Raw genomic sequence first — 24767 nt, 5'->3', positions numbered from 1 at the left:
TGGCCACACTATATTCTACCAGACGCTTTAATATCTACTAACTTTTGCCATTAATCTTTCTCTCAAGATGGTAAGCTTTACCAGGAGAAAGTTCAGTCCATGATGTATCTGCGCCATTCCAGCAATGGAGGGAAGTCAGCAAGCAGCTCTGTGTTCTCTCTCTCCCCAAACCCCTTTCCTGAAACACGAGCCGAAGGTAACACAGTCACCGATGTACCACATCTGTCCAATCATAGCAGGTGCCAGGCTCAGGCAGACCGGTTGCTAGTTTATGCTAAAATTGCTAAGGTGACCTAAAGCCATATTTATTAAATGATTGTCTTATTATATTATGAAGTAGAAAAGGCATTAATTTCGTATGTAAAATGTTATTTGGATCTATCAAGATATCAGACATGTATTCGGAACAGGAAATCTGTCTGATTGTGTGCACTATCAACAAGGTCGATATTTGTTTTGTCTGACATTTTGACTACTGGTTTCCATCTATATAGTTTAACTTAAAATAGGTGTGCATATGCATGTGTAGAGTCTTTCTTTCTTCTGTGATCTCAATTAAAATGTCATTCTCTGTGCCACATGGCATGTACCTGCACAACTGGCAACTGTTTTTGTATATGAGCTGATTCAGAGCCTGATTGAATCAGAAGCTGTGGGTCCTGGCAGTATTTTAATTAAATGCAAATACTTTATCTTTTTGCTAATAACTTGTATTGCTTCGAAAATAATCCACAAAGCACATGTCCATATTTTCTGCTAGGCATCTGTTATATAATGCCCTGTTTCTGCTCATTCAAACTCTGACAGACACTGCATAGTTATATTTCAGCTGTCAACAAAATTGAAACATCTTGGAAGAAAGAAACAGTGAAAGACTTTGGAATGTCCAAGTTATTTCCCAAATTTATAGTCAACCATGCATGAACTACTTTTTCCTAAAAGAAGACTGAAACCAAACCATTTGAGGGTTGTTTATTTATTTTGGTAAAACAAATGCTAGCTTTTATTTACTAGTGTTAATTTTTAGTTTTAATATTTGTTGTGCCAGTACTTTGCTCACTTAAAATGGTATAAGATGGCTAAAATTAAAAAAGGTAAATAAATTACTGTCCATATCTTTTGGTGTTTAAGGGAGCTTTTGCAAACCTTGGTCACATTCCTAAACTAATGGAATATCTTTGTTCCACAGTGCACCAGCCTTCTTCATTTGAGCACGGAGGGGCCAACCACTCCCTTCTCCCTACCTCTCCCTCTTCTTACTCCTCCCCAGCCCTTGTGGCCCATCTGCACCACCAAGGCTCTGCTGAAGCCCCTGATACAGACAAGGGAGTGATCCTAACGACACAGCAGGCCCTCAGCAGCAATGACAACGGTGATAACGAGAACCTCCTTAGCAGCTGTGAGTCAGTCAAAACCATCTGCGACTCTCAGGACACAAAGGGGATAGAGGACACCCATCATACACCTTCTATGGTTGGGGTGGGGGTTGAGGAGGTCCTCCAGATGCCCTCTGGGTTTGGGGTTGAGGTTGAGGAGGGCCATCAAACGCCTTCTGGGGTCAGAGTTGAGGCTGCCACCCAGATGCCCTCTGTCAGCATGGAGGAAGACCAGGAAGCTCGAGCAGGCAGCTCAGCAGAGGGCAGCGTTGGCACAGAATCAGAGGAGCGCAGGCATTTGACAGGGGAGGAGGCTCTGCGCAGGCCAGACAGCTTAAAGGGCATTCAGTCATTTCAAAGGAGCCAAAGCAACCTGGCCAGCCTAGGCCTGGCCTTCCCAGCACAGAATAGCTCTCTTGCCATTGTTCGTTGGCCCAGTGTGACCGACCGGCCTGCCCCATGTGATGACTGGGAGAGCTACACCTACTCCCCTGGATATGAGAGGATGCACAGCAAGGCCAACTCCACAGGTGACAGGTAGGAGATACTTCAACACTTCCTTGAATCTTCAGTCCTTCACGCACTCATGATTATATGCCTGTTAGTTAATGTCCTAAATGTAACTTTTTTGTTTGACTACTTTGTGTCTTAGTATTGGGGTCTGCAAGTCTCTATTTTACACCTAGGATTTCAACTAATAGTACACATTCCTTTATTTTTAGAAAATGTGTTATGTTCATGCACTGAGAAAATGAAAATGCAGCTTTTACAGTAAACCCTTACATTTTCTTTTTCTTTCTTGTGTTTAGATCTGTTATTGCTTCCAGTTAACAGATCTAAATAATTCAGTTTTGTTTCTGATTTTATGTTTATCATGGTTTTGTTAGATTTAGCCTAAAGGTGTCTCTTTCTTTTTTTTTTTTTACTTTTTCTTAACAGGATTTCAGCCTAAGCCCTTTTGTAAATGTTTACTTGTTAAGTCTGCACTGTGCACGCATTGTTTAAAGGACAGCTATGGATTCAGCTTTTTATTATTTTCTGGGCTCTGGCCACCACCTCCTGTACCACATGTTGTCTGTTAGTAATTGACTGGCACCCTGTTTCTTGTAATGGAGGACAGTGGCTGGCACATGGCTGGCACCAGTTGTAATGTCAGCTTGATGAGGACAATAATGTGGGTAGTGCTGACTGAGGATTGTACTTCCTCCATCTGTAGGGCCAGAACTTTAGCTACAACATTTGTAGATCTTATGCTAAGAATTCGGTGTCACATAAACACGGTCCTATAATTACTTAAACCTTCTTATAAGTAATTGCAGATATTAAAATAACTGTATAATCAAATAAACTTCACAATGTACACTATACCTTTTAACCAAAGTGATAATCATTAATAACACATCATCTCTAAAGATGTATAACTGTGTGTGATTAGAAAACCTTGTAGGTGTTTTTATCTGACTTGTCATGAGATGACAATGAGTCGTGAGTTTGAACAACAAACATCACCTCAATAACATACAAAATATCGTATTTTGTATGTTATTGAGGTGATGTTTGTTGTTCAAACAAATTGGTTTGGTTTGTACTCACCTTTTAGTCATAATGTTTCTGACATGTTTCTTTTTATGTCAAACATAAAAAGTAATTGTAGAAATTTGTAGAAAGTTTCCATGAAGCTACAAACCTTCTGGTGTATCTCCTCATTAGGTTGGCAAGTTATTTATGATGTCCAAGTTAAGAGGAGTTTCATATTTAAAATATTCTTCCGGTATTCATTACAAAAATATTTTCTTCATTCTTATGTGCATGAGGGAGCTGATGTCAGCTGCCTGACACAAAGCAAATAAGTCAATCTGAACTAAATTAAACTAACTAGAACAGCTAGGCTACAGAAAGCCAAACTTAAAAAACAACAACAAAAAAAACACAAGTTATGAAAGTAGTGAAAATTAGTCAAGGTCACATGGTCACTGTGCTGTATGATTTAATAAAAACAGGTCAACTACATTCCTTTGAACCAAGATTTACAGAATCAATTTGGCATTTTATTGTAGTTAATGAAATCAACATTGCCTGTTTTCTTGAGGTCTGGAACGGAGGACTGTTTGGTACTGATCTGCTGTGGGCTTTATGAGCTACTGAGAGGTGTCCTGCTGTTGCTGCCAGATCTCATGCTGGAGGAGGTGATGGACAAACTGATCCAACCAGAGGCCCTCATTGTCCTGGTCAACCACTCCTCCCCTCTCATTCAGCAAGGGGTGATGAAGGTCAGTCCTGTGCTCATTGCAGTTGTTTTGTCCCCTCAGTGCAAGAGAACACCTGTACAATCAGTATGAATCAGAAGCTAATCAGTTCAGCAATCATAATGAGCAATTTTTCAGTAGCTTGATGTGAAAACTATTTAACAGTGTTAAAACTTTACTTATTTGTATTAATTTATGGATATTCCAAGAAAACTATTGCTGTTAATGATGAGTGTTAAACCTTTCACATACTATGCAACACTGATGATGCACTCTCAAATGCTAATGTATTGTACACACACCTATGCAAAATTTAATAAAACTGCTTTTTGAAGCAATAACTTTGGTTTGAACATTAGCAGACCAAAGTATATAACGAAAGTAAATGGTTCCTCAAGCTCTTCCATGCTGAGAAAAAATGTGCAAAAACTCCTTTTTCACAGGATATGTCATATTTGCTGATAGGTTAATTCATACATAACCTGAGGTTATTTTTATCAGTTGTTGTATAGTAGGTAAAAGTCACATGAATTTAAAATAACTAAGGTGTGCTGGTAATAATTACAATACCACCACCTCCCCATGTAAAACTAATCCCATCTCAATAAAGTTTAAATAACCTTAAAAGAATCAGGCAGCCAGGTTGTATAGTGAACAGGGTACGAGGACAAACTAATATTTAAAATCTATTTATAGACTGTACCAGAAGAGCAGTACTTCTACTGAAAATGCTGCCCACTTCAGAAAAGGAGTGGTCAAATGCAGATGTATATTGGCCTCTGCAGAGAGTAGATTTCCTTTTCCAGAAAAGCGGATCCATTCTGGATTGCAAGGCCTTGAACAGGAATCTGGATGAATATACAAAAATATATTCTACTAACCATGTTTTGTTTTTGTTTTTTTCTTATAATTTGTGAGAAATCCCTGTCAGGCCGGCTATCCTTTCTAAAGAAAGACTCATAATCTGATATCTGCATCCAGAGTGCTGGAAATTCATGGGTCTGTCATCTGACCAGCACTCCTTGCTGAGTGCTGGTTTTGTTGTAATATGATTCAGAGTTCTCTTACTTCCTTTGCCAGGCAGCAGGATTTGTTTGTGACATGAGTGGTGCTATGCTTCAGGATTCTGGATCTGTGCACTGTACTGCTCCAAGATTAACTAAAAGAGTCTGTCCTTGTAGTGTAATTCCAATGTTCAGACTTTGTTTCTTGTTAATATTGTTGTAGCACCTGTATCAGACGTTGGCACATCATGGTTCCTCACAAGCTTTCTTCCTCATGTTACGACCCCATCTATGCTGTGAGGTCGTAACAAGAAAAAAGAAATGGGAACGGCTAACAGAATGTAAGTTGTGAAAAGCAAATATTAACAAAACAGAAGCACAAATGGAAGTCTCCTGTATGTTATATTTTACAGAGGATATTATTTACAAAAAGTCTTACTGGTGCAATTTCTTCAGGAGTGACCCAGGCAAAAACAATAAACAAAACCCACACTAATGGAAAAAAGAAATACACCCTAAACAAACCTATAAAACAGCTACCGAAGCAGGAGGGGTGAAGCCAAAGATGAAGTCTAAAATGGGGAAAACGAGGTCAGACAAAATTGCAATAACAAGCCAAACAACCAGAAAACGCAAAACCAACAAAAACAGTCTCCCTTCTTTTCCTCTCTTCCTCTTCTGGGAGGGGCCATTAAATAGCAGAAGCAGTTTGCTGGAAAACCCGGCGAGGAATGGGGCAGAGTCTCAAACAGGGGGAAATCCTGGCAGTGAATCTAGAACACACGCACCAAAAGAACACGGCACGTAACACTCATGCTCTAGGGAGTTTTTCCTTGCCACCATCACCCTTGGCTTGCTCACTGGAGGCTTGGACTCGAACATTTGTAAAGCTGCTTTGTGACAACATCTGTTGTAAAAAGCACTATATAAATAAATTTGACTTTTGACATTTTGCAGTCAGTCTTGCCTGGAGTTACCCCTGTATTGAAGTGTTTTGAAGGTTTAGACTGGGCTAATTTTTACTTACTTAGGACACAGATAATGTAATTGACAGCACTTTCTCCTCTCTCAGTTTGTGTGAGGATGACTGACTGTTAATTGTGTCTCTAAGTGTTTGTTCACTGCCTGTGGCCACTGGATAAATCTGTAGCTGTTTGTCATGGACTTTATTCTCAGAAAGCTTACATTTCAGAGTGGAGTAAATACAATTAGTTGGTTTATATATCTTTGCTCTCTGTGTTTGCCTTCCACTTCCTCACATAGTCATTTCTGATGTGCACAAAGAATGAAGCTCTATTCCAGTCTACATCCTTGAAATTAGTATGCACCTGTATGAGGATGGTGGTGGCTCAGTGGTTGGGGTGCTTGACTTGTGATTGGGAGGTTGCTGGTTTAAGCCCTGCTGCTGCCAGGTTGCTGCTGTTGGGCCCCTGAGCGAGGCCCTTAACCCTCAGTTGCTGTCTAGGTTTGGGCTGCCTGGCAGTATCCTAGCCCACACCCATTGCTGGTGTTGGTGTGGCAGTCAGCAGTGGTATTTTGTACCTCCGTTCTACTGTGGATGATGATGATGATGATGAGTATAGACCTGTGGTATACTGCTAAACTCATATTAAAAACATCAGTATATGATTATGTGGTACAGTTAAAACCTTTACAAATTACATTTTGATGTCATCTTTGTGAGAAAAGTGATCCTGACATCACATTTATCCTGAATATTTTATGGTTTAATGAGTAGTATTGTGATTAAACATTGTATGATTGTTACATGATGTTTACTATAGTTTGGAGTGTGAATATTTAAAAGATGTGGTTACCTGGTTTACATATTTATCATAGACATCTTCTGTTATTCCTTAGTAGGTCAAAGAGATGAGCATGTACATTTGATATGTACAATCTAAATGTAAATTAAAATGGAAAGGAGACTGCTTCAAACAAATGTGTACTGCTTAACGGTGTGATAGAATGTATTTATTCAGTATTTTTGAATTGTTATCTGATGTCTCCATAGAAGGCATGGATTGTGGTTGAGGTGAAAAATACCCAGATGCATAAACACATCCATTTATAAACCAGTAATTTGACCCAAGAATTAAGCAAGCCATTTTCCACACAAAATCAACATATTAAAATAGCACTGCAATCCCAACAACTCTGACACGATCCTTGGACCATATATGTGAGCAAGAGTATGATGTATTTTAAAACAGTCATATTTCAGTTCTCAAACAAAGCTGATTTTAATGAATTTAATACATATCTTTCAAAATGACAATAACTTGTACTTTAGTTAAACATTATCTGTACTAGCTACCATCTTTACAACAGCACAAATTAATTTGTTAGCTCACTATGGAACTTTTGTTTTAAGATGACTTAGACTGCATTCTTGTCCCTAGCACTTTTCAAAGCAAAGTTACACCAGTATACATAGGTTAATACATTTTTTTTCTTAACAGCACTATGATCAACATGATCAATATTGGCTTAATTAAAAATGTAGGTCACAGAAAAGATTGTGAAGAGCGAATTAAGATGAACATACACTAAAAGATGAGAAATTAAACAAGGAAATTAAATGAGACTCAGGTTTGTTGCAATTTGCTTAGCAAGTTGCTGTTGAATTGGTTTCTCAAGGAAAAAATAAAAATTCTTAGTTTCTTTTCATTCAGGCTTGCTTTGTTCTTCCATACTCCAAACAAGGGAGGGGAGGTGCCTGTTCAGGGTTCAGACATATTAATATACTTTATCAATAGGGGTGAAATTCCTTTAAGACATTCTAAGGCGGTTCACTACAAAGTTAAAACTAAATAATTATACATTTCTTGAACAATTTCGTACCTCATGGTCTTTGAATGACGTTTACAATGAGGTATCAAACATGTCAAATAAGTAAAGTGATTAAAGTCACTTTGATTCCTTTACTACTTTAAATTTGAAAGCTAAAGACTACTAACTTTGTTGAATACATTTTGTCTAGTTGGTTCATGTAAGATTTCCATAAACAAAATTAGAAGTGGCTAACTACATTGTTTGAGACAATGAGTTTAGTAACATGTAATGGAGATAATTATGAACAAATAAAAATAATAATGAACAAGTACTGAAGAGAGTAAGGAAAGAAAACTATGAACAAATGACAAAATAATAGAAGCAAACAGCACAATTTGAAGTTTACAATAACATAACCAGACATTACCTGAGTTTATTACACCATTTGAGGTCATAGTGAACACCATGTTAAACTGTTACTTTGTAGAGCTTTTACCTGGCAACATATCTTTCAAATTCCAGATAAAGCATTTTTTTTTTTTTTATGAAAATGACTAATGGTCAAAATAACAAAACAGTTACAGAAATTTCAGACCACAAATAATGCAAAGAAAACAAGTTCATATTCATTTATAAACAACACAGTACTATTATTTCAATTTAGGATGAGTCAAGAATTTAATATTTGGTGGAATAACTGATTTTTAATCACAGCTTTCATGCGTCTTGGCATGCTTTCCACCAGTCTTTCACATTGCTGTTGGGTAACTTTACGCCACTCCTGGCACAGAAATTCCAGGAGCTTGGCGTTGTTTGATGGCTTGTGACCATCCATCTTCCTGTTGATCACATTCCAGAGGTTTTCAGTGGGGTTCAGATCTGGAGATTGGGCTAGTCATGATAGGGTCTTGATCTGGTGGTTCCTCATTGACACTTTGATTGACCTGGCTGTGTGACATGGAGCATTGTCCTGTTGAAAAAAACAATCAAAGTTGGGGAACATTGTCAGAGCAGAAGGAAGCAAGTTTTCTTCCAGCAGTTTTGTAAGTGGCTTGATTCATGTGTCCTTCACAAAGACAAATTCAAACCTTGCTGAAACATCCCCAGATCATTTACAGCATTTAGCAGATGCTCTTATCCAGAGCGCCTTACAAAGGTGCTTTGTCATTTACTCATAGAATATATCCTAGTACACTACAGTAGGTTAGAATCAAACATACCAATTAACTAGAATACAGTAGAATACAGGGATGAATGCTGATACCTAGAAGTACAAAATACATAAGGTATATCTTGAACAATAAGTGCTAGAATTTGTTAAACATAAACAATACCCTACAAAGGAGGAATTTGCAAGACCGGGTTAGATTAGAAACATGAGTTGAGAATGACATCTGGTTGTCCGAAGTTATGCCCAGGCTACAGGCAGCTTTGGATGGTGATATTGGGGAGTTCTCGAAGGAAACTGAGATCATGGTAAGGGTTGGGAGTACCTGGGATGAACAGAAGCTCGGTTTTACTGGGGTTGAGCTTCAAGTGGTGGGCTGTCATCCATGACGCGATGTCAGTCAGGCATGCCGAGATGCGTCTGGAGACCTGTGTGTCAGAGGGTGGAAAAGAAAAAAGAAAGAAAGAGAGTGTCATCAACATAGCAGTGGTAGGAAAAACCATCAGGAGATATTACATCACCAAGAGAACGAGTATACAAAGAAGGGGGCCTAATACTGAGCCCTGTGGAACACCAATGGAGAGACTACAAGGTTTAGATGTGGATCCTCTCCACGTCACCTGATAGGACTGTCCTTTCAGATAAGACTGAAACCATTTCCAAGCAGAGCCAGTCACACCAAGCCTGGAGAGAACAGAAAGAAGAATGCTGTGGTTCACTGTCAAAGGCTGCTGAAAGGTCTAGAAGAATCAAAACAGATGACTGTTTGGCAGCTTTAGCAGCATGAAGTTTCTCAGTCACTGCTATGAGGGCCGTTTCTGTAGAATGTGCCAGTTTGTAGCCAGACTGATTGGGATCATGCAGCTGGTTCTGGGTGAGAGAAAGAGACAATTGGTTATAAACTGCTCATTCGAGGGCTTTTGAGAGGAAAGAGAGAAGTGATACCGCTCTGTAGTTGGTAACATTGGTGCTGTCAAGTGTTGCTTTCTTGAGGATTGGTACCACCCTGGCAGTTTTGAATGCAGTAGGCACATATCCAGAAGATAAGGAGCTGTTGATGATAGATGAAAGGAAGCAGATCTCTTGCGATTGTCTGGAACAGAGTGGAAGGAATTGGATCCAGCGGGCATGTAGTCAGATTGCTGGAGTTGAAGAATTTCATCTGAGGAAAGAGGAGAAAAAGAAGTCAGAGTTGGATGTTGGGGAATGCACATTGGTTGGAAGAGTGGGAACAGAGGAAAAGGACTGGTGGATTGCTGCAACCTTCTCCTCAGAGAAGGTGATAAAATCCTCAGGAGTAGGAGATGAGGAGGGAGGGGAGGATTAAGGAGAGAAATAAAAATAGTGAAGAGCTTTTGTGGCTCAGATGCTGATGATTCAAATTTCTCTCTGTAGTAGGATGACCTTTACAGATTTTACTTCCAGTAAGAACTTGGAAAGGTGAGACTTGTATGAGCTGAGGTTTGAATCTAGGTGAGATTTCCTCCACCGCCTCTCTGCAGTCCTTAGTTCTCTCCTGTGGCACTGAAGTGTTTGTTAGCCAGGGGGCAGGTGGAGAGGACTTAGCAATATGTTGGAGAGGACTGGATGGAAAGAGAAGGAAGGGAAAGTGAGAAGGATAGGGCCAGAACATTGCCTGCTTTGTGAGTCGGAGGAGAGTGGTTGAGGGTGAGGTCGAATGCTGTGAACAGCGGAAGGATGCAGGAGGCATGCAGCATGTCTGATGGAAGGCTGAAGTCACCAAGGAGAATGAGTGGATTTCCTTCAATAGGGAATTGACACAAGAGGATGTCGATCTCAATGAAGTGATCTAGGGAACCTGGAGGGCGGTAGATGACGATAAGAAGTTTGGTGGGGAAAGACACTGTAATGGCATGAAATTCAAAAGAGGACATGGAAAGAGAAGAGAAGGAAAGTGGAGTGAAACGGCACTCTTGAGACAATAGTAAACCTGTGCCACCACCCCTGCCAAAATACCTTGGAGAATGGGTAAATGAACAGGCAGAGGACAGGGCAGCCAGAGTCACCGAGTTCTCAGGGGTGATCCATGTTTCTGTTAGAACCAGGAAGTGGAGGGATGCTAATGCTGAGATGAAGTCAGCCTTCTGGACAGCAGATTGGCAGTTCCAGAGCCCTCCTGCCACCACGATATGTGATGGTGCCGAGCATTGTGAGTAAGTGAGGTTGCTGAGATTGCGAGGTCTATGATGGCGTCGAGGAGATCTGTGGGATATGTGGACAGGAATTTTGAAACACATTTCAGATGGTTGATTTGGGGATGTATGAGATAAAAGATTGAGATAATATGAGAAGATACTTAGCTGAGTTTGTGAAGTCCTGTAGGTGAGATGTAGATGAACTGATTGAGAGCACTACCAAAGCTTCTCCAGATGTTGATTACGTCGTCCTAATTTAACTCAATTCAATAAGTGCTGAGCCCGCCCCTCAATTCACACCTAAGGCCAGGGCGAAACTACACCGACAATGAGTAATTACAGCCAACAAGCAACTAACAACTATGTTTAGATAACAAGCCTTGAATTTCATAGAATCTAAGGCAAAGTAAGTGAACTCAGAGCCTACTTTAACCAGCCATATGATAATCCAGTGATAATCCAACGATAATCCAAACCAAAGCACACACAATCACTGATCCTGACTCTTCTTTGCTTCTCATTGATGAAGGGTTTTTTTCTAGCTTTGCATGACTTCAGCCCTGCCTCCAGAAGCCTGTTTCGAACCATCCTCGTTGTGCAATTCACCACAGCATGCCATTCTTTTTGTAGGTCACTTGACGTCATTTTACGGTTCTTAAGTGACATTCGAATGAGGTGGCGATCATCACGGTCAGTCGTTTTTGACCTCTGCCAGTCTGTAGTTTTTTTTTCTCCCATGTGTTTGCTGCTTGACCTTATTGTTATGAAACACAGTTTTTGACATTTTCAAGATGGAAGCAACCTGAAGCTCACTGTATCCCTCTGCCAGTAAAGCTACAATTGAACCCTTCTTTTCCTCATTAATAACCTTTCTTTTCAACTCTTTTGGCATTGTCTATAGCTGTATTTTGACTACACTTACTTTTTGGGTAGTCTTAGCACCACTTTTCCCATCCAGCTGGTTCTATAACAAGAGAATAGTGATGACAGCAGCAGTGGTTTTTATACTGTTGCTCGTTAGAATAGGATTTTGTTAAGGTGATCACCTATTCAGCATCTCATTAAGTAGAATGAGGTGTATCTGTGAAGGAATTCAACAAACACTTGAATGGAATGGCTGCCGTATATGTGGAGATGCTGATTTAAGAGAAAATTGGAGTGGTCTCTTATTTTTTCCCCCCAAATTATATATCAACATTTCTCCTTGCCATATGAACCCTTGGAAAGACAAATATATTGATTATACATATAGATAAGCTCTTGCAAATAAGTTCATGTGGAAGTGCCTTTTGTCCTTGGGATGTTCATGGAATATGTTGATTGTCCTGATGGTAATTTAAAGTCTGAATTTAGAGTCAGTTCAAGCAATATAACAGGCTGGTAGAAGGTTCCTACATTACATTCTGTGGATTTACGACACCCAAGATGTTCTGGTAGAAGGGAGCAGAAAGTCAAGTGGTCAGGCAGGGGTGATGAGCCCTGAGCTAGTGCTGAGTTTTATGGTTGTTGTGGTGGTTGTTGTTGTGGACACAAGGTGAGACAACTAAATCTTAGAAAACCAATTTTTTAAATCAGTGGAATAAGGTGTAATCTGTCTTTGCTACATTGATCAGAATGTGTCCAGACACCTGGCTTTTCATGTGGCCAAATGAAATTCATGAACCGATCACCATGTTAATGTAAATGTAATGTAATGTGTCTATTATAAAGGTAAAGCTGTTTTTTTTTCCTCACATCCTTACACCCTGAAAATGAACTAACGTGCATATGCCCACAGCTACTGGATGCATACTTTAGTCGAGCCCAGAAGGAACAGAAGGAGAAGTTTCTAAGGAACCATGGCTTTTCTCTGCTGGCCAATCAGCTGTACCTGCACCAGGGTACTCAGGGTGTGCTGGAGTGCTTCCTTGAGATGTTGTTTGGACGGCCTGTTAGCCTAGAGGAGGAGTGAGTACCCATAGTCTTGGGTTCAGTCTCATATTATTGACATCTTAATGTGCTCATATTGACCATGCTTAGATCTAAAGATTGTCAACATTCAAAACTCTCTGCCATATTTATGTTTTGTGTTTTGTAACGCACTTCTAATTTTTGAGTGCAGCCTTTCTTTCTAACCCTAACCCACCCCATTTTCCAGTCTTGACCTGGAGGACATGGACAGCATCTCTCCGTTCAGGAAGCGCTCCGTTGTGCCTATACTTGGCTTGCTAGAGAACTCGCTGTATGAGAATTCATTGGTCCACAACACGCTGTGTGTACTGCTGCAGCTTCTGAACGCCTGCCCCAAACTGGCTGACATCCTGCTGGACCATGGCCTACTCTATGTGCTCATCAACACAGTGTCCACCCTTAATGGCTTGGAGAGCGGGTAAATGCCTGCAGTGGACTGTGTCCAAAGTCTTGAAACCTTTTTGCTTTGTCGAGATTTAAAAAGTCACAGGTGACGAATACACTTTTTCTGAGAGCTATTGAGTAACCTGACTCATTATAGTGAAATGTAAAATTAAGCTAAATTAAGCTTTCTACACAATATGCCTTCATACCTTGGGAAAAAATTTATTACTTGTGAAATTATTACCAGCTAACAGAGGCCCAGAACAGCCTAGATATTCATACTTCAAAAACTGTAGTGCTTGTGGTCTGCAAAGGTTTATAAAACCCAAAACCAATGTTCACCATTAAGTGAAAGTGTATCTCTCATCTTGAGAACATCACTTTTGGTTACATTAGTCTGAAGGTTGCTGAGCTTGATGATAAAAATAGACACACATATTTAGCTCCTTAGCTTGTGGTATGAAATAGAAACTTGACTTCTTGACTTTAACCACATATTTTCCAATCAAAGTCATGCAAAAAAAGGGAATGTTTAAAGTGAAAAATGTTTACTTGTTCCTACAGGATTCCTCTGAATGATTACAAGCTTCTAGTGTGTGATATTCAGCAGCTGTTGGTTGCGGTGACCATCCATGCCTGCAGCTCCTCCGGCTCCCAATACCTCCGCATCATTGAGGATCTAATCACCTTGCTGGGCTTTATGCAGAGCAGCAAAATCCCCCGCACGCAGGGTAAGATAGCTGTCTCTACACCTCATTGTTGAACATATATGCTCGTATGTGCAAAAATAGATCTGCAAGGTTGTGCCCCTCTTCTGCCAATTAGAAATGGCCATGGCTCTGCAGTTCCGCATTCTCCAATCAGCCATTGACTTCATTAAGACAACAGCCCATCAGGACCCTCAGAAGGGAAGCACCTCCTCCCATGTCCCTGGCCCTCTGCATCACACTCTCCATCAGAAGCGCAAAAGCATTCCAGGTGAGTACTACCTGTCTCAGCATGGATCAGACTTAGCCAGTTAGCCCTGTTTCTTCTATATTGAAAGGCTGAATCCCATCTCATTGTATGCGTTTAATTTGTTCATGACACCTAAGGGGCTTCCAGCTGGAGCTGAAAAACCACAGGTTCCCAGTGTAGTCCTCCAACCAGTGGACATTTTCCTCCTATTCTAACACCTAATACATTTGAACCTGGTTTAAAAAACGTCCTGAGTCTTGCAAGTGTTTACTTTTGCTCCACTGCATATTTTGAAATGCTGAATACCTGCATCAGGTGTGTGTGGAGTTAGTATAAAATAAAAATGCAGGCTTGAAGAAGTTCTCATGGACAAGGGATGGACCCACTGATATATGATGTGGTATCAATTACTTGTGGATGCTCAAGGCTTTTTGTGTTTTTTGTTTGTTTGTTTTTGTTTTAAACTATACCTGCCCCCAAGGCTCAGTGGACCTGAAAGACTCCATAATCCCCCGTATCCCCCGGCAACACTACTGCTCCTATGGCCAGATTCCCTTGCCCCCTGCATTCAACTTCCTGTCCTTGGACACATCCCTCCCTTCCCCCACCGGATTCTCTTCCTTTGTTTTCTTCTTCAACCCAGGTAGCCCTTTAGCCCATGTTTGCCCTAAATGGACACCGACATCTTCTCTCACGTTATTAGCTCCGTGTGCAGTACTCTGACTGACCCTACTACTTAACTGCATGATTGCTCTTACTTTGCCCAGTATATGAAGTGATTACTGGTGCATCAGTGTGTGCTTACTGAGCTTTGGTACCTAACCTGGAACTACTGCATGTTTGATTGAGGGCCTGGGGCCAGAGAAATGCCTGCCAAGGGCCATGGTGTTGTGGAATGTGTATGTTTGGGTTTCAGAAAAATACAGGCACTGGAAAATGTGTACATAACTGCAGATTTCCCAAATATTCCACTGCCTGTCTGAAAAATTGAAATCTGAATTCTTGTCCTTCTTATAGTTTTAACTGTCACAACTTCTTGTATTCATCTTTATGTGGTGCTTGCATCTCTTTTATGTATGGATGTGTGTGTGTTTGTATCTCTTCTGTGTGTATATGCATGAGTGCATCTGTGTCTTTGTGCCAGGCCTTCGGAGGTTCTCCTTAGCACAGTCTGACTCCTTGCTAACACGGATGCGCTCTGTGGCCAGCGATGAGCTTACCCAAATGATGCAGCGGCGCATGAGCCAGGAGAATCCCATCAGAGCCAGTGAGACTGAGTTCATCCAGAGGCTGCAGAGACTGGTGGTGCTGGCCGTCAACAGAGTCATATACTATGGTAATTCTTGATATATGTGCAAAAAGTTTTTATTACCTCAGCTTTTTTTTTTTTTTTTTTTTAAGAATGCTTTCACACCTGCTGCAAAGCATACATTCTGACCAAATCAATTTTTTGAACAAAAATCTTTTTTTCTTTTTTTTTTTTTTTGGATAAACAGCACACACTAACTTAAATCCAAGCAATAGAGGACACTTTTAATCTGCTTGCAGTTCAGTCTTTATAACTCTTCCAAGTATTGGCTATTGTAACATTCGAGCTATTTGATCAAGCAAATAAAATTAAATGCATTTCATAAAATAAGCATACAGCTAAATGCTGTTTTGATTCTGATTTTGAGCACTTCATGCAGTTTAATCTTGTTATTGACCAGTTAAAATTCACCCTCTTCATGCCTTGCCTTACAAATGGCTAGATCAATGTCATGCATGTCTTTTAGTTTGTCTTCTTGCTGACATATTTATATGCTTCTTGTAACTGCTGCTGGTTGAAAATGCCTATTTTCTTTCAGTGTCGGAAATTAACTTTATTGCAAGGTCAGTTAGAATAACATCTGAATATGTTTATAAAGTTTAAAAAATCAATTTTTACATAGTTTTTGGAATTGGTATGAAAAGGCCTTTGCATCTATACAAAAGAATGTTCCAGGGATAATTGGTCGGGGGGTCACAAGATCTCACACATGGCTTACAAAGAAAATTAAAGGAATAGTAGTGGCTCACTCAGAAGCTATTTTACCCCAAATGTTTTATGAATACATAGGTTTAATTTAAAAACAACCAGCAGTGTTCCAAACAAAGCAAATTAAAATACACAAATTTGATACTGTTTATAATCAATTTTTTTTTGTGAAAAAGTACACCTGTAATTTAACTTAATTGCACTGGTTCTTTAAAATATCAGAACTTAACATTGATGATTGAGAGCTCTAGAAAGGAAAGCTAATGAGAAGTACTCTGTATGCATTCATTGTGTAGTCCATTCTCTGCTGCTTGTCAGTCAGTAGATTTGACTGGTTTAAAGCTTTTATTATGTATGCTGCTTTATTCTGTAGACAACAACAAAGATTTCTTCGACCTCTTAAACTTTCCGGAGACTCCTGAGAGCACGTTGCCTACACCGTTACCTGGTGAGCAGGTATCAGAGGAGAATAGCTTCAATCTTCCTGCTTCTTTCCCTCTGGCGAACATGAAGTGCTTCCAAAAGGACCTCCTTAAACTCATGATAGAAGGCATAAAGATCAGCCTGGTTAGTGGCACGCATGACATTATAATAATGGTATATATTTATATATATAATAGAATTTTTAAAAAATATTATATAGTTTAAATGTTATATTTAAAGAGTGAATGAATCCCTCTAAATGAATTCTATATATTGTATTGGGCTAACTCAGCTATTTGTATTGACTGTTCCTCTCTCAGGGCAATACTGGTCGTGGTGGAGCTCCACGACAGCAGTGGGCCCGTATTCTCTGGTCTTGTCGTGACACGTTCAAGGTCCAGATCGGCCGGCTGCTGGTCCACACCCTCAGTCCTTCACTCCCTCTGCAGGGTAGGAAGGAGGCACTAGAGTTTGTCCATGAGCAAAACCATCCAGACATCCTGAGAGAGAGCCTCAGTCCTGGCCTGGAGGTGAGCCATCAGGGGTCACAGAACTCTGTCATCTTATTTAAAAGAGTTTGTGTCGTTTCTTGCTGAAGTCATGTTTGGCTTCATTGACATCATCTCTATGCAGAAAGAAATAAGCATGACTTATTATTATTATTTTTTACTTATTTTTGCTGACATTTATTAGAGCTGTGAATCAGAGAGCTGTTTGCTTTCATTCAGATGTGCATGCATTAATTAGCAGTTGCTTGAGTTCTGCCTGACATACAGTAAATAACCCACATAGATGTTTCATGATCTTCACCAGCCCCTGCAGTTTCCATAGCAGCAAGAGGCTCTCTCATGCCTGCTTTTTTTTCCCCTTTCCTTCCTCTGTTTGTCCCCCTCTGATTCTCTGTCCTTGTCACCTCACATCACCTCACCCACCTAATATATGAACACTCAAAGGAGGAAAGAAATGTATGGTAGCCACTCAGTTGCACAATCGCTGACCACTTTAACAGGAAAAACCTAGGTGTACAGTAAGTCTAGAGACAATCTGTTGACATGCACAGTTTGATAGCCATCCTCTAGCCCATTGTGGTCAGTATAAAGCACCCAAATGATATTCAGTCAGCAGTGGTCAGAATTCCTGTGGTCAGAAGCTCTCAACTGACGAGTTGGGTTAAGGGTAAAGCCTATGTACATCTATAAAAATCATATCATCACTTTATTATGTGCACCTGTCTTGTGTATATTTTATAAGAGTACTAACTATAGCCCATCTGTTGTCATTCTCAGTGTAACTAACTGGTCAGTTTCTGATCACAGGGCCACTAGTAACTATTGATTAGAAATGGTAGATGACTAAATCATATTGTACATGGCAACAAAAAATAATCTCTAACTCTATACCTGCCATGGAAGATCCCTCAATTAAATAAATGTTTCTAATAGAGTTATATAGTTGGTGGTAATTTGAATTTAATTGTTTATTAGCATGGACCCAAGCTGGCTATCTACCTGTACGAGATGCTTCATGACCACAAAGACAGCCTCAGTAAGGAAGAGCAGGTTGCTGCCAACACTTTTATGACCTCACTGAAGCTGTGTGGCCATCGCTGCATCCCTCCCAATGCCCCACCCAAACCAGACCTCCTCAAGGCAATTAAGGAGGTGAGTCACTTTTCTAGTTTCAGTATCATTAAGCTGTTGCATTACATCCAATATTTCACATGGGACACAGTATATTGCCAAAGTGCTTGTGTGAAGTATAGGCCTTGGCTATCCGGTGTTCATACAGATTCATGCGTAATGTTCTCAATATGTCTCGCAGCATGTTGTCTTTCTTGATCTTCACCTTTCTTTGCGAGTTATAAACATTTGTAATGTTTGTTCTTTAAAGGAGCAACTCAAATATGAGTCAGAGGGAAGAACAAGCAAAGGTGCATGGGAGAGGAAACTGGCTAATGCCCAAAAAATGTGAGTTTCTATTCAAGGTTGATGAGAAGCATGTGTAGGTAGATGCATTAAAGCATGCTCTAATACAAGCACACCACACCAAAATATTGTTGTTTATAGTTGTTTACCGTCCATATTTAAACACATGCCCCATTCTCAGGCTAATGCAGAGACTGGATAGTAAGTCCAAGGACATCTCCAAGATTGCAGCAGACATAACTCAGAACGTGTCTCTGAGACAAGGCACGGAGAGGAAGAAGGTCATTCAGCACATCCGAGGCCTCTACAAGACTGACCTGAGTGCGAGCCGTCACTGGCAAGAGCTAGTGCAACAACTCACCCATGACCGGTTGGGATCTCTATATCGCTCTCTTTATGCACTTCTATTTACATTTGTTTATATGAACTCTGTTTCAGTGTCTGGGGAAGCTACCTAGTGTTACAACTCTGGAACCATCCATCTTTAAAGAATCAAAATTAAATATCCATAGAGTGCACCCTCCTGAAGCTTCCTTCGGAAATCTGTTGTCTGTTGTATTTTTGTTTACATCAGTCAGAACCCTATTACACCAAACTATGAAGAATGTCATGCAACTTCATCAGCTTTTCTGTTTTTCATCTTTAGTTGGGAAAATTGGTGTAATTAAGAGATGTAGAGAACAATGCAAAGTTCACATACACATATGTTAAATTTTTCATTCTCACTGTATTAAACCAATGCACCATTTTGTCCTTTTCTTGGTCTGTGCTTGTCATGATTTAAATGGCCTGGGGCGCAGAATCTGCCAATAGCCATATTCTCGTCAGACATCTCTGTAGACAATGGCTGTATTTGTGCATTTGAATCACATGCGCAGTAGGTTTTTTGGCTCATAAGCTATATTAATGCATTAAAATGATTAATGATTGTGTGTGTGTGTGTGTGTGTGTGTGTGTGTGTGTGTGTGTGTGTGTGTGTGTGTGTGTGTGTGTGTGCGCGCGCGCGCGCATGTGTGTATTTGCTCAGTGCGGTGTGGTATGACCAGTTGTCCTATCCCACTTCGTGGCAGCTGGACCCCACAGAGGGGCCAAACCGAGAGCGCCGGCGCCTACAGCGCTGTTACCTCACCATTCCCAATAAGTATCTCCTCAAGGACCGCCGTAAACCAGAGGGTGCGCTGCTCTCCATTGACTACTATCACAGTTCAGACTGCCTGTAACTAGTAATATCACAATTAAAATTTAGTCTATATTAATATGAGCTACTGCCAAGGAAAATTCTTTCACTGATATTTTACTTGGCAAATAAAAAAAAAATTCTGATTCTGTTACAACCATGTGTTTTGACCAGCTTTACTTAGCTGCTTGGTTTTTCTAAGTTGACCTTGCTCCCTGAACAGACACTGTCAAGGCCCCACTGACCTTCCTATTTGAAGACAAGACCCACTCATCATTTTCTTCCACAGTAAAGGATAAAGCCACTAGTGAGCCCATCAGGTACCTAGACCTCTGCACTCACCGAGAGCCAACAGTATTCCTAAGGTGTCTGCGGTTTTGGCAATAATGACAAAACTGAACTGCTGTCTTGAATGAGTATGAAACATTCTTTAGAACTGGACAGACAGCCTTCAGACCTGGTGTTTTCTCTTTTTCTGTAGATTTACACGGAAGTGTATAAGTGTAGCGCCTTCTAGAGAAACCATTGGAGAATTGCTCCTAGGTAAAACTCAGAATATTTTGAAAGTTTATTAGTTTTATAAAAGATTCTGTGACAGTGGTGTTGTATTAAGTGAACATGAAATGGTCTGTGGTGATCTCTGAAAAGCTCGGCTGCGTTGTGTGTGCCTGCAGGGAAGTCAGGAATGTACTTTGTGGAGGACAATGCAGCTGATGCCAGCGATAACCAGGTTAGCACAATAGTAAATTCTCAAAATATTTGTGTCTACATATGAATGACTATAAAGGTTTTTGTTTGTTTGCTTGTTTTCCCCAGCAAAGTCCTCATGGAGAGACGGAGCCTGCTTCCTTCTGCTGGACCTATGAGGAGATAAAGGAGGTGCACAAGCGTTGGTGGCAACTCCGAGACAACGCTGTGGAGATCTTTCTCACCAATGGCCGAACTCTGCTTCTGGCCTTTGATACTTCCAAGGTAACCCAACTATTCTTTAGCTAATTCCTCTGATTTACCATCTAGTATGCAAGTTGTTTATCAGGTTTTGTGCAAATGGTAATTTCCCCTTGAAATAAAAGACAATTAGTGAATATTAGTATACTACTGTACATCACAATGTTATTGGGTTTTTTGGGGGTCAAATTCCCCTTGTCCTTCTCTTAGTTTCGTGATGATGTCTACCACAACATCCTTACATCTGAGCTACCCAACCTGCTGGAGTATGACAACATCAGTGCTCTCACTCACTTGTGGGGCTCCAGCCAGATCACCAACTTTGAGTATCTCACCCATCTCAACAAGCACGCAGGGCGCTCTTTCAATGACTTGATGCAATACCCAGTCTTCCCCTTCATCCTGAGGGACTATGTCAGTGAGACCCTGGACCTGCAGGACCCCACTGTCTACAGGTAAAGTTTTAATTCACATTATACACCAAATACATTAATGCTAAGCACATACAATGATGGTCATTTTAGATACACCATATTAGTATTTTAATGAGCTAATACTAATTTAAAATAAAAGTTTTAAATGAAACATCAGATGAGTAAAAGTCATTTGCCATTTTGTTTAAACCACACATACTTGATATTTTCCTATAGTAAGTTGACACAATAAAATAATTCATAATTTTATATTTAATCAGTTGGGTTATTTTATTAATTGGTTAAATCTAATCCCAAAATATTTATTTAAGTGTTACAGGTTGAATAATACAATACAATCCTAATCATATTTTACAAATAACACAACATATTTTTGCCTTGCTGTTGCATTAAACTTGTGCTATAGCCTATGGTTTGCTTTTCTAACTCACTGTTTGCATAATTCTCAGTGACTTCTGGTACTCAATAAATTTTTAAACAAAAACGTATAAAATGCCAAAGATTAGTTATTTGTTTGGCAGACAATAACAATGTCAGGTTAGCAACTTTTTAGCTTGCAAGTCATTTAACAGAACCGCATTAAATTTGCATTTAATAACGTAGCGTGTAAACTGTATTTAGGTTAAGCTAGGCCATGCGTCAGCTCTGCAAATACTTGCATTCATGCTTGACTGCACAGGGACCTGAGGGCATTGTAGGCTACACTCCACTATTATTACCTATATGTCACAATTCCTACAAGGTTAATTGGTAAGTATGTTGCTAAGAGGCTAATTGATTAGTATATGAAATATTGCAGGCTAGCAAACAATTTATTTTCATTTTACAGTGAAAAACCACAGAATCATAAAGATCTTATAAGATTATAATGGCCATTTTAAATCCTGTATCCAGTGTCAATCCCTTTAACTTTTAGAACTTTTTCTTTTTTCTACAATGACTTCACCGGTGGATTGTATAATGGTGCAATATACACTGGTACTGAGAAGTCTGGAAGTGCCACTTTGTTTAGTGAAAGTGACATTTTGCTATAGCTATAATACCTACATTTATTTCTATTGTGGTAGAAACCTGAGCAAACCCATCGCAGTACAATCTAAGGAGAAGGAAGACCGATATGTGGACAACTACAAGGTACTTCTTTAGCTGTTTTTAAATTCCGTTAATAGTCAATCCCTGAACTCATGAATTGTTCATTAGCTGTTTATAATGCATAGAAAAAAATGTTTGTTATTGATTGCAACCATGTGTGTGTGCATGTGTGTGTCTGTCCCAATTAACCTGCTTTTGCAGTATTTGGAAGAGGAGTATAGGAAGGGTGTCCATGAGGATGACCCCATGCCACCTGTACAGCCTTATCACTATGGCTCCCACTACTCAAACAGTGGTACTGTCCTTCACTTCCTCGTCAGGATGCCTCCCTTCACCAAAATGTTCCTGGCCTACCAAGGTAATTTCAGGCTCTAATGTATACATCCTCAACCCAAGAGGATCTGCACATTTTGTATTGAAAACCCATTCTCACCCAGCACATTGCAATTAACATCCTACATTATCCAGTCCTGGATGTAGAGTAGCATCTGCATTTCCTGAACAGACTTCAAAAAGGCTGCATGCGGTGCTTTAAAAGGCCACTCTGAACTGAAAGGGGTGTTGTGAAGTCTTGAGCAGCATGCATTAGGCTTAAAAAGCAGCTTGAAGCTTTTGTACATTATTTTTCCTCTTTCCTCTTTCCTCCCCCCTCCTCTCTTTGGACCTTAATGCTCCCTCTGTGATATTTATCTATGTTCAGTATTACAAAGCATGATGAAAAATGCCAGTTCTCTCTGATACACAGACCAGAGCTTTGATATTCCCGACCGGACATTCCACTCCATGAACACAACATGGAGACTCTCCTCCTATGAGTCCATGACTGATGTTAAGGAGCTCATCCCAGAGTTTTTCTACCTGCCGGAGTTCCTGGTCAACAGAGAAGGTACTCTTTCTTTCTTTTAGGTTCCTTTACTACTTTTTTATTATAAGTATTGTATAGTGTATAAGTAATATGTCTGTCTCATCTTTCAGTCCATTCACCAATCAGTTATGTAATTTTTATCATAAAGTTCATAAAGTATAGAAAAACACCTCAGTACATCTTCCCTGTGACTTATGAATTTAAAAAATGAAGCCACTGTCTGATCTTGGGCATACATCTTTTCCCATGCTAGGTTTTGACTTTGGTGTTCGTCAGAACAGCGAGAGGGTGAACCACGTAAATCTGCCTCCATGGGCTAGGAACGACCCTCGGCTCTTCATTCTGATCCACAGGCAGGCTCTGGAGTCTGATCAAGTGTCACAGACACTCTGCCACTGGATAGACCTGGTATTCGGCCTCAAGCAGAAGGGCAAGGCTGCCATCCAGGCTATTAATGTCTTTCACCCAGCGGTAGGTTTTGTCAGACTCCACATCCAGTTTTGATTCATAGAAGGTTGTGTGGTTGACTTTTTATTCTTATATGTCTTAATTTTGTTTGAAATGAACAAATGTACAGTGCTTTTAGAACAAGGATGTGCACAAGGCTTGGCTAAAGTTTCCCGAGTAACAACCCATTTGCTCTCTTTGGCTATTATTTTTATGGAGGAAAAAGTAATAATAATAACTTTTATTTTTGCTGTTGTGGCTAGATAAGTGGTCCATAATTGCTAAAGTTAGAACAAAATAAATCACCATATCATTCAAACCTTTACTACTTTACTACCTCCATGGGAGACTAGAGCCATAAAAAAAAAACAAAAAAAAACATTTTTAAATAACATGAGCGATGTCCTGTGCAGCATCTCCTGTGACACTGCCATTTATTTGATGTTTGGTATTGGTATTTTGATATTATTGATGTTATGAGGGCTCCAGTTGAGTCATTTTAAATTGTCGAAAATATTTAAAAATAAATGGTACAACCAATAGGATTACATGTGAATAAAAAATCTCCACATAAACATTTGAACAATGCACAGCTTGTCACGTTTACCTCATGTAATACCATATTGCTTTATTTTATGCTATCACTTGAACCAATCATGGCTAACTAACTGGCTAAAATTTATAGCCAGAACCTTGCAGTTACCTACATTTGCTGCAGGTGGAGATAAAAGCTGTTTTCTCTGTATTTATAGCTCCCTTGCATCTGTGGGGAAAAACACTCCTAAACTCCTAAACATACTCCTAACAGTGCATTTTTTCCACTTTCTGTTTTGTCCTTTTAGACATATTTTGGCATGGATGTGTCTGCAGTGGAAGACCCGGTGCAGCGGCGTGCTCTAGAGACAATGATCAAGACATATGGCCAGACACCCAGGCAGCTGTTCAGCACCGCCCACATCAGCCGGGCAGGTCCCAGACTTGTGATTGAGGGAGAACTGCCTGCAGCCATGGGCCTTCTGGTGCAGCTTGCATTTAGAGAAAACCGTGAACAGGCCAAAGAGACTGCCTACCCAGTGAGACCATACCCCTACTGCTCCCATAGTATAAGCGTATAAGTTCAACATACAAATTCTTAGGCTTAAAAACAAAATCAACAAATTAAGATGTTATCTAGAAGATGAGTATATATTTTAATATTTTGTTTGTTAAGCATCTTCCAAGAGCAGGAGATGGTGTGCACCTCTACACTAGAAACAGGATCAGTCCAATGCTTTGAATAAATAATTCAAGATTTCTGTTTGTAGCCAGAGTGCGGCCAGGGTGGTTTGGGTGCCAAAGTATAGCCGAAGTGCTTTTAGGCAGTGATCAATAGATAGAAGGTAGCTTGCTCCCAGTGATTTCCTGTGACGTATGTGCTGTCACA

General features: G+C 40.0%; 1 protein-coding gene and 1 long non-coding RNA gene across 10 annotated transcripts in view; one reads left to right on the top strand and one right to left on the bottom strand.

Annotated features, from left to right (window-relative positions):
- lyst (lysosomal trafficking regulator) overlaps positions 1–24767 on the top strand; it is an 83350-nt gene that overhangs the window by 47997 nt on the left and 10586 nt on the right. For 5 of the 7 annotated variants that reach the window (XM_035531776.2, XM_035531775.2, XM_081725122.1 and 2 more), the window contains 25 exons: positions 68–196; positions 1190–1913; positions 3466–3646; positions 12503–12672; positions 12863–13093; positions 13624–13790; positions 13885–14037; positions 14498–14659; positions 15161–15352; positions 16407–16600; positions 16777–16986; positions 17941–18117; positions 18347–18423; positions 18563–18751; positions 19409–19554; positions 19782–19878; positions 20040–20101; positions 20233–20288; positions 20375–20530; positions 20717–20961; positions 22008–22074; positions 22234–22390; positions 22778–22918; positions 23151–23368; positions 24187–24417. In XM_035531776.2, coding sequence (XP_035387669.2) covers positions 68–196; positions 1190–1913; positions 3466–3646; positions 12503–12672; positions 12863–13093; positions 13624–13790; positions 13885–14037; positions 14498–14659; positions 15161–15352; positions 16407–16600; positions 16777–16986; positions 17941–18117; positions 18347–18423; positions 18563–18751; positions 19409–19554; positions 19782–19878; positions 20040–20101; positions 20233–20288; positions 20375–20530; positions 20717–20961; positions 22008–22074; positions 22234–22390; positions 22778–22918; positions 23151–23368; positions 24187–24417 — 4532 coding nt within the window. The remainder of the gene's footprint in view (positions 1–67; positions 197–1189; positions 1914–3465; positions 3647–12502; positions 12673–12862; positions 13094–13623; positions 13791–13884; positions 14038–14497; positions 14660–15160; positions 15353–16406; positions 16601–16776; positions 16987–17940; positions 18118–18346; positions 18424–18562; positions 18752–19408; positions 19555–19781; positions 19879–20039; positions 20102–20232; positions 20289–20374; positions 20531–20716; positions 20962–22007; positions 22075–22233; positions 22391–22777; positions 22919–23150; positions 23369–24186; positions 24418–24767) is intronic. The other 2 variants (XM_027010593.3, XM_035531779.2) reach the window with 1 other exon arrangement.
- Positions 3560–9588, bottom strand: LOC113577750 (uncharacterized). 3 transcript variants are annotated; one of them, XR_014126684.1, is made up of 4 exons: positions 5066–9588; positions 4691–4957; positions 4326–4470; positions 3560–3698 (listed from the first exon to the last, which is right to left on the bottom strand). It is a non-coding gene; the product is annotated as an uncharacterized LOC113577750 (long non-coding RNA). The 3 variants fall into 3 exon arrangements; XR_014126683.1 differs by having other exon boundaries at positions 4691–4920; XR_003410670.3 differs by having other exon boundaries at positions 4853–4920.

The sequence above is a fragment of the Electrophorus electricus genome, chromosome 12 (assembly GCF_041902795.1).
Source record: "Electrophorus electricus isolate QZ-2024a chromosome 12, ASM4190279v1, whole genome shotgun sequence".
In the NCBI taxonomy this organism is placed as follows: domain Eukaryota; kingdom Metazoa; phylum Chordata; class Actinopteri; order Gymnotiformes; family Gymnotidae; genus Electrophorus; species Electrophorus electricus.
The sequence above is the reverse complement of the archived record's forward strand: the minus strand, read 5'-3'. Positions and strand labels throughout refer to the sequence as shown.